The 9,759-nt window shown below is 47.0% G+C and overlaps 1 protein-coding gene across 1 annotated transcript in view; it reads left to right on the top strand.

The window, feature by feature from the left end:
• The first annotated feature begins 338 nt into the window (after window positions 1-338).
• DHCR24 (24-dehydrocholesterol reductase) overlaps window positions 339-9,759 on the top strand; it is a 35,288-nt gene continuing 25,867 nt past the window's right edge. The window contains exons 1-2 of the mRNA XM_060022625.1: window positions 339-686; window positions 5,257-5,412. Of these exons, the coding sequence (XP_059878608.1) occupies window positions 456-686; window positions 5,257-5,412 (387 nt within the window). The 5' untranslated portion in view covers window positions 339-455. The remainder of the gene's footprint in view (window positions 687-5,256; window positions 5,413-9,759) is intronic.

Genomic DNA, 9,759 nt, shown 5'->3' with positions numbered 1-9,759 from the left:
TTAACGCGCCTCACGAGAAGGCGCCACCTAAGGAGAAGGGGAGGAGGTTGCAGCCGCGCCCCTCAGCGGCGGGGCGACTCGTCAGTCCCCAGGGCCGGGAAACCTGAATCCCGGAGCCGCAGAGCGCCGTAAACCCCACCAGCGCCAGGGTCCCCGGCCACCCCCTCCCAGCGTGTCTGAGAGGAGAAGAGGGTGGAGCGGCCTGACTCCCGCAGCCAATAAAAGCAGCAGGTTCCTGGTCCGATCCCCGGCGCGGCTCGCCATTGGTCACCACCCGGGTCTCGGCCCACCGAACCTTTGCGACCCGAGCCAATCGCGAGGCGGCGAGGGGTCCTGGGGCTCGCGGGGAGCGGGCCGCGGGCAGCAGCGAGCGCAGGCCGGCGAAGAGCGGGTGGCGGTGACCAGCGGCGCGAGCCGGCATCCCCTCCCCCGCGCGGTGAGCCGCCGGCTCCACCATGGAGCCCGCCGTGTCGCTGGCAGTGTGCGCTCTGCTCTTCCTGCTCTGGGTCCGCGTGAAGGGGCTGGAGTTCGTGCTCATCCACCAGCGCTGGGTGTTCGTGTGCCTCTTCCTCCTGCCGCTCTCGCTCATCTTCGACATCTACTACTATGTGCGCGCCTGGGTGGTGTTCAAGCTCAGCAGCGCGCCGCGGCTGCACGAGCAGCGCGTGCGGGACATCCAGAAGCAGGTGAGCGGAGCCGGGTGGGGCGGGAGCCAGGCGCGAAGTGGTGCGCGGCGCAGGGGAGCCAGGGCTTCACGGAGGAGGTGGCGTCTGAGCGGGATTTGAACTAAACAAAAATGTAACTGGGGGGAGGGGTGCTTCCGGAGAGGGAACGGAGTAAGCAAAAGAGTAGAACAGAGCATTGCTCCGACATTTATGGAGTGCCTACTATGTGCAGAGTACGTACGGGGATCTGCAGGGATGTAAAGAATCATAAGAGAGGGTAGGAGAGCCATGCTCAAGTAGCTCTCACCCGGCCCAATCGATTTCAGAGGAGAAGGGGGTCTTCAGGAAGGTTCACCTGGCGCTGGAGACTGGGAAGCAGGGGGAGTGATTGGGGGAAAGTGTGAGCATAGGAGAAGAGAGGCAGAAGGTTGGAAAGTCAGTTTGGAACTAGGTTGGGGAGGGCCCTTCAGTTTGGAGTTTACTCCTTAGCAAGAAGGAGCTTTCCGCCTTCTTGTAATAGAGGACTAAAGTGAGAAGGTAGCCCCACACCAGGGTGGGGAGCCTCACAGACCCTGCGCCAGGCGCTCACTCTTGACAAGGCAGTGCCCACCTCCCAGTAACTCTATACGTCCTCCCCTGTGTCAGCACCCACAGAACCCCTGCCCCTGCTGCCGCTCACAGCCGCGCCTCCTCCCTCATGGCCACAGCTGGCATGGGCATCAGGCCTGGGCATCAGGCCTGGGCAGTTTCTTGGCTCCCTCTGCCCCTCCTTATGTTCCTCTCTTACTGGCGTCAGGTTGCAAAGAGCTTCTGTTTCCTGCTGCCACCCTCGCCACAGGTGTAGCAGCCTCCATGTTCTGTTTGCTGCTGGCTGGGTTCTGCCTCCAACAGCATGAAGATGGATGCGGAGAGCCATCCCTGTGAGGGATAGACCTTGGGCCAGGTGGGAGCAGGCAACATCTGGAAGCGCTTTACTCAGGCTGCCATGGGTTGCGCTGGTCACAGTCACAGCTCCAGAGCCCAGCCTACCCTCTGTCCCAAATGCACCCTGTTGCCTAGTTCTTTCTATGTGTTCAGATTTTTGATTTACCTGCTTGTCTGCCCCATCAGAGTGTGAGCTCCTTGAAGGCAGAGACTGCTATCTGACTCCCCTCTATCCCATGGGCCCTGGCCCAAAGCAGCACAGTGAGTGCTTAGGAACCTAAGCTAAACCAAAGGGCTCACTAGGGACAGGAAGATGAGGGGCCTTGCCAAACTGGCCCGCTGCTGAGGACCTGCCCTGTGCCACACCCCATGCCATTGATGACCATTATTTCTCATCCTCACAGCAACACTTTTTTTTTTTTTAAACTTAGGTCTTTTCTTTTTTTAACTTTTATTTGCTTTTTTTTTTTTTTCTTTGCGGTACGCGGGCCTCTCACTGTTGTGGCCTCTCTCGTTGCGGAGCACAGGCTCCAGACGCGCAGGCTCAGCGGCCATGGCTCACGGGCCCAGCCACTCTGCGGCATGTGGGATCTTCCCGAATCGGGGCACGAACCCGTGTCCCCTGCATCGGCAGGCGGACTCTCAACCACTGTGCCACCAGGGAAGCCCTGCATTTTTTTGTGTGTGGCATTTATTCCCAAGCCATAAGTTTTGTTGTTGTTGTTTTGTTTTGTTTAATTAATTAATTAATTTTTGGCTGCATTGGGTCTCCGTTGCTGCACGCAGGCTTTTCTCTAGTTGCGGCGTGCGGGGGCTCTCATTGTGGTGGCTTCTCTTGTTGTGGAGCACGGGCTCTAGGTACGCGGGCTTCAGTTGTTGTGGCACATGGGCTCAGTAGTTGTGGTGTGTGGGCTCAGTAGTTGTGGCTCATGCGCTCTAAAGCGCAGGCTCAGTAGTTGTGGCACACGGGCTTAGTTGCTCCACAGCATGTGGGATCTTCCTGGACCAGGCCTCGAACCCATGTATCCTGCATTGGCAGGTGGATTCTTAACCACTGTGCCACCAGGGAAGTTCCGTTGGCCATAAGTTTTTATTTCTTCAGTTTCTTCTGGAATATATTTTTCTTCCGTGCAACCTCTTCTTCTGGTTTAGTAACAATCTGCTCTTTTTCGGTAAAGATCATCTCAGTGTGGCAGGGAGAGCTCATGTATGGGTTGATCTGACCATGAGCTCTGTTAAGTCCTGTGCCGCATCTTGGGGGCTTTATTCACTTGGATGTGCTCAATGACCAGAGAATCTGCGTTTAAGCCCTTAAGTTCAGCATGACTCTGCATTTTTGAGCATGTGCTGTCAAAATTCAGCACTCCTTTTGGGCCACTGACCCCGCGTCCAGCCCCACTGTTCGTCCTGGGCACACCTACTAACTCCACCATTGTAACAACGGAATGGCACACATTGCTTCTGTAAAGTGATATCCGTCAGATACTTGGTGGCTTTTCGGTTATGCATACCCTTAACGGCCTGGACAGTTTCACCAGTGTTCTTAAAGTGAACACGAAGATTCGAACCTCTTGATTTGCATGATTTTGTGGGGTTTTCTGGGTCAAGTGAATACCAAATCATTTTTAGAGGTCACCTCAGGCAGCTTACCGGAAAAGGACCACCCTGGTAGGTCTTGTACCTGTTCTACAGGTGGGAGATATTGAGGTTCAAACTGTAAGTCATGTTCCCAAGATGATATAGCTAGTAAATGGGTCTGGAACTCAGGTCAGCTTGATTTCAGAGCCTGAACTGTGACATTTCTTCTCTCCCAGCCCATTTCATTCCACCCTGGAGGTCTGGTTCCATTGACTCACACCTGGAATGTGATAATAGCTACCTGACCCGTTGCCTGTTCCCTGGGCCCTCCCCACCTCTCCTTGGCCTGCCCTTAGTCATAAGGGCAACACTCCACAGGATTGCCTCCCTGCCCGAAGTCTTGGTTGGCTCGGGTCAGGATCCAACCCAACCAATGTTTCAGGCTTGATGGTCTCCACATTCACTTCATGCCCCACTGCCCCGCTTCCCATTCCAGGCTGCATGCAGCTCTCCCAATCCATTCTCCACACCTCTGATCTTGTATTAAGTCCTGGGACTGCAGAGTCAGGCAGGGGCAGGGTCTGCCTGGTCATCCCTTTACCCCCTGCTCACAGGAATCCCTTCCTCAGTAACACCCCTCTGCGCGAACACCTCTGCTTCACGTGGCACCCTGGCCTCTCCAATCACAGAACAGTTCTTCCCCACGTTGAACTGTTTGCCTGACCAGCTTCAATCCAGCTTCTTCCAAGGACTCTTGGTTGCAAGTGATAGAAAACCAACTCCAACTGCCTTGAGCAAAAAGGGACTTCGTTGACCCAGGTCTTGAAAAGTCCAGGAGTGAAAGTGGCTCAGACATCACCGGATCCAGGATTCGTCTCCAGCTGCCATCCCTTGGCTCCGCTTTCCTCTGAGTTGACTTTGCTCTCAGGGAGGCCGTCTCCCTGCGGAGGCCCCCTCCCTGCGGAGGCCCCCTCCCTGCGGAGGCCCCAGCAGTTTCTGGCTTACATCCAACCAGCCTAGCAAACCCAAGTGAAGTGAGAGGGCCTCTCCCAGGATCGGTCTTAACTGGCTTCACTTGGATCACAGACCCATCCCTGAACCAGCCACTGTGGCCAGGGGGATAGAATCAGACCTCAGTCATGTGCCCACCTCCTGGGGCAGGAGGGGAATCAGCTTCACCTGGACCAAAGGAAGATGGGAGTGTTACAAGCAGATGAAGAGGACATGGGTGGTCGCAGGTCACAGCAACAGATATCCACCTCCCTGCCCTTGTCCATCAGCAGGAAGGGCATGCTTCCTCCCATGTTCCTGATGGGCTTGTCATTTCCTGGGCCATTTCTTCTCTGTACATCGTGCTCTGGTCACTTACAGAAGGGTTTTGCAAAAGTTCTTCCTCCCATTGGCTTGGTGGGCCTCCCCTGCCTGTCCTCTCCCCCTGCTAGTGATGCATGAGTTAACACGCGCAAATGCTTGGAACAGGGCTTGGCACCTAATAAGCCTCAGTAAATGTTAGCTGTTACTCTGTTGACTATTAATTTAAGCCCATTTATCCGTCCAGGCCTAAAGTTAGTTAGTTCTGATGGTGAATCTGGGCTCTGCCCTTCAGTGGTTGTGTGACCTTGGACAAGTTATTTTGCCTCTCATTTTCTTCGTCTGCAAAAGGAGGCAGGTCATCCAAACCACCTGGGGTTGTTGTGAGAATTAAGTGAGACAAGATACAGCAGTGCTTGGTACAATGATGGCAGCTAGTAAATAGTTATCATTTGTGCGGTTGTTATTACTACCATTACGAAACCTGTCCTGAACTTTGCAGTGAGAATAAATGTTTTCAAAGTGCTTTGATCCTGTTCTCTTGCTCTTTTTTCATTCTGCTTTGTGATGTGGCAGCACTTTGGCTTTTCTGTCGGCCTCACTAGCCGGGGAGAGTCCAGAGGATAGGGCCAGTGGGTGTTTCATCATTCCGCTCCTCCTGGTACCTGGAAGGATTCAGGGCCTCGGTAAATTCCCAGCTCCCTCTCCTGAAAGCAAGGCTGTGAGCTGCCCAGGGGATCTCTGGCAGGCCCAGCTCAGCCTCTTCTCATGTCTGCAGGTGCGGGAATGGAAGGAGCAGGGCAGCAAGACCTTCATGTGTACAGGGCGCCCTGGCTGGCTCACCGTCTCACTGCGGGTTGGGAAGTACAAGAAGACACACAAAAACATCATGATCAACCTGATGGACATTCTGGAGGTGGACACCAAGAAACAGGTGAGAGTGGCATGGTTCCCTGGCTCTGGGAGTGGGTGGGGCACTGCCCCTGGTGCAGATGACTCACAGGGAGATGATTTTAGCCAAAGGCGTCTCAGGGTGGACGGGACCAAGGCCCTTGGTCATCACAGAAGGCTCTGGCCACCATTGCCATCCTCTAGAGCCTCACAGCTTTGGAAGAGAATGGTCATAGCCCCATCTCACAGGTGGGCAAAGTGAGAGCTCAGGGGAATTCTTTGATTATCTGCAATTCTACAGGAAGACAGGGATGGGGAAATCATGGGCAAAAATGAGAGACAAAAATGAACCTATTTACCTCTTCCCAGTAAGGAAGCATACTGGTAAAAATTGGGCTGTGGAGGTGGCTCAGAGGGTGGGCCTCATTCCAAGCTTTCTGGGGACCCACTTGTTAATAGCCTTAGATGTGTGCATACTCTTTGGCCTATCTAGTATTTCTACTTCTTGAAACCGGGCTCAAGGAAAAGGGAAATAAACTTAAATCAAAAACAACTCAGAGAGAGAGATTGTATCACGGCTTTGTTTTTAATCAAAGACAACACAATATCGAATAGTAGTGAGTTGTTAAATATGGTATATCCACGTCATGGCATTTTGTTGTGACACCTTGGCCAAGTTGCTTAATTTCCCTGTGCCTTTTTTCCCTTAACAGCTTTCTTGACATATACTTGATGTACAATAAACTGCACGTAAAATATACAATTAATAATAAATTTTGACATGTGTATGCACCTGTGAAACCATTACCACCATCAAGACAATGAACTATCACCCCAAAAGTTTCTTCATGCCACTTTGTAATCCCTCCCTCAGGTTCCTCCCTGCCTCTTTTCCCCACATCCCTAAGCAAATAATGACCTGCTTTTCATCACTATAGATGGGTTTGTATTTAGAGTTTTATATAAATAGAATCATGCATTATGTACTCTCTTTTATTTTGTCTGGCTTCTTTCACTCAGCGTAATTATTCTGAGATTCATCCATGTTGAAGCATGTATCAGAAGTACATTCTGTTTTTATATATATTTTATATATATATATATCACAGTTTGTTTATTCTTTCACTTATTGATGGATGTTTGGGTTGTTTCCAGTTTGGGGCTGTTACAAGTAAAGTGGCAAGGAGAGTTTGTATATAGTCATTGGGTGGACATATGCTCTTGTTTCTTTTGGGTAAATACTCAGCAGTGGAATAGCTGGGTCATATGGTAGGTGTATGGTTAACTTTTTAAAAACTGCCAGAGTATTTTCCGAGGTAGCTGTAGCATTTACATTCCTGCAAGTATTCCAGTTGTTCCACGTCATCGTAAACTTGGTATGGTTAGTCTTAATTTTAGCCATTCAGTTGGTGTATAGTAGGTATCTCAGTGTGGTTTTAACTTGCATTTTCCTAATGACTAATGAATGATATTGGGCATCTTTTCATGTGCGTATTTGCCCTTTGTATATCTTTGGTGAGGTGCTTGTTCAAGTCTTTTGCTAAGTTTTTAATTGGGTTGTTTGTTTTCTTACTAGAAACAAGACCTTCATCATATATACAATTTGTAAATATTTTCTCCCAGGCTTTGGCTTGTCTTTTGAAAACCAGAAAATTTTAATTTTGATGAAGTTGGATTTAATAATTTCTTTTATAGCTTGTGCTTTTGACATTTTATTTAAGAAATCTTGCCCTACTCCATGTCACAAAGGTTTTCTCTTCTGTTTTCTTCCAGCAGTATTATATTTTTCAGGGTTTACATTTAGAACTATGATCCATTTTGAGTTAATTTTTGCATATGATGTGAGATATGGGTCCCCCCAAATTTTTTTTGCACGTGGATTTCCAATTGCCCCAGCCTGTTTTGTTGAAAACACAATCCTTTCTCCACTGAATTGCCTTTGCACCTTTGTTGAAATCAGTTGTCCATATACACAGGTCTGTTTCTGGACTCTGCTGTTCTATTGATCTGTTCACCCATCTGTATGCCAAGAACACACTGTCTTGATTACTGTAGCTTATAATAATAAGTCCAAAAGAATGAGTTGGGAAGTATTCCTTCCTTTTCACTTTTCTGAAGGAGTTTGTATAGAATTTGTATTATTTCTGTAATAATTAGTGGAATTAACCAGTGAAGCCATCTGGGCCTGGAGTTCTGTTTGTGAGCAAGTCTTTAACTGCAAGTTAATTTTTTTTAATAGATACAGGGCTCCTCAATTTATTTGTTTCTCCTCAGTGAACTTTGGCAGTTTGTGTTTCTAAAGGTATTTGTCCATTTCACTAAGTTGTATAATTGATTGACATAAAGTTATTCATAATATTCCCTTACTGTCCTGTGAACATCTGTAGAATCTGTAGTGATGTCATATCTTTCATTCCTGATTCTGGTCATTTTGTGTCTGCTTTCTTTTCTTCCTGAGCAGTCTGGCTAGAGGTTAATCAGTTTTACTGATCTCAGAGAACTAGCTTTTGGTTTCATTGATTGTTCTCTTTTTGTTTGTTTGTTTTCTATTTCATTGACTTCTGTTTGATTTTTGTTAATTTCTTTCTTTTGCTGACTTTGGGTTTAATTTTACTCTTCTTTGTCTAGTTTTTTAAGGTGACAACAGAGGCCATTGACTTAGACCTTTCTTTTTTTTTTTTAATATAGATGTTTAGTGCTATAAATTTCCACCTAAGCACGGTTTTAGAGCCATCTGCAAATCTGATATCTTACCTTTTCATTTTCATTCAGTTCAGACTACTTTCTGGTTTCCTTTTTGATACCTGCTTTGACCCAGAGGTCTTTTAGAAGTATGTTATTTAGTTTCCAAATATTTGGGATTTTCCAGAGATCTTTCTGTTACTGATTTCTAATTTAATTTAGTTGTTGTCAGAAAACATACTTTATATGATTAGAATGCTTTTCAACTTATTGAGACATACCTTATGGCCCAGAATATGGTCTACTTTGTAAGTGTTCCTTGTGCCTTTTTAAAAAAAAATGTGTATTCTGCTGTTTTGGGGTGATGTGTACTGTAAGTGTCAATTAGGTCAAATTGGTTGATAGTGTTGTTCAAGTCTTCTATATTCTTATGAATTTTCTCTTTACTTATTCCATCAATTCTTGAAAGGGGGATATTGAAATCTGCCTGTGATTGTAGATTTGTTTATATCTCTTGCACATCTTTCAGTTTTTGCTTCATGTAATTTGAAGCTCTGTTATTAGGTATATAAATGTTTGGGATTTTTATGTCCTGTTGATTAATTGATCTCTTTTTTTTAAAATAAATTTATTTATTTTTGGCTGCATTGGGTCTTCATTGCTGCGCGTGGGTTTTCTCTAGTTGCGGTGAGCAGGGGCTACTCTGTTGCGGTGCGTGGGCTTCTCATTGTGGTGGCTTCTCTTGTTGCGGAGCACAGGCTCTAGGCTTGCGGGCTTCAGTAGTTGCGGCGTGCAAACTCTAGAGCGCATGCTCAGTAGTTGTGGCACACAGGCTTAGTTGCTCCGCAGCATGTGGGATCTTCCTGGACCAGGGCTCGAACCCATGTCCCTGCATTGGCAGGCGGATTCTTAACCACTGTGCCACCAGGGACGCCCAATTGATCTCTTTATCATTGTGAAATGACCTTTTTAAAAAATTTATTTTATTGAAGTATAGTTGATTTACAATGTGTTAATTTCTGCTGTACAGCAAAGTGATTCAGTTATACATATATATATTCTTTTTCATATTCTTTTCCATTATGGTTTATCACAGGATACTGGCTATAGTTCCCTGTGCTATACAGTAGGACTTGTTGTTTATCCATCCTATGTATAATAGTTTGCATCTGCTAATCCCAAACTCCCAATCTTTCCCTCCCCCACCCCACCTCCCCCTTGGCAACCACAAGTCTGTTCTTTATGTTTGTGAATCTGTTTGTTTCGTAGACATGTTCATTTGTGTCATAGTTTAGATTCCACATATAAGTGATATCATATGGTATTTGTCTTTCTCTCTCTGACTTACTTCACTTAGTATGATAATCTCTAGGTCCATCCATGTTGCTGCAAATGGCATTATTTCATTCTTTTTTATGGCTGAGTAATATTCCAATGTATATATATACCACATCTTCTTTATCCATTCATCGTCAGTGGACATTTAGGTTGTTTCTATGTCTTGACTATTGTAAATAGTGCTGCTATGAACATAGGGGTGCATGTATCTGTGAAATGACCTTTTCTATTACTAGTTATATTCTTTGCCCAGAAATCTACTTTGTCTGATATTAATGAAGCCACTCCAGCATTTTTTGACTAAGTGGTGACATGGTGTATCTTTTTCCATCATTTTCCTTTTTTTTTGCGGTACGTGGGCCTCTCACTG

The sequence above is a fragment of the Delphinus delphis genome, chromosome 1, assembly GCF_949987515.2.
Source record: "Delphinus delphis chromosome 1, mDelDel1.2, whole genome shotgun sequence".
In the NCBI taxonomy this organism is placed as follows: Eukaryota; Metazoa; Chordata; class Mammalia; order Artiodactyla; family Delphinidae; genus Delphinus; species Delphinus delphis.
This window is presented reverse-complemented; position numbering and strand designations above follow the sequence as displayed.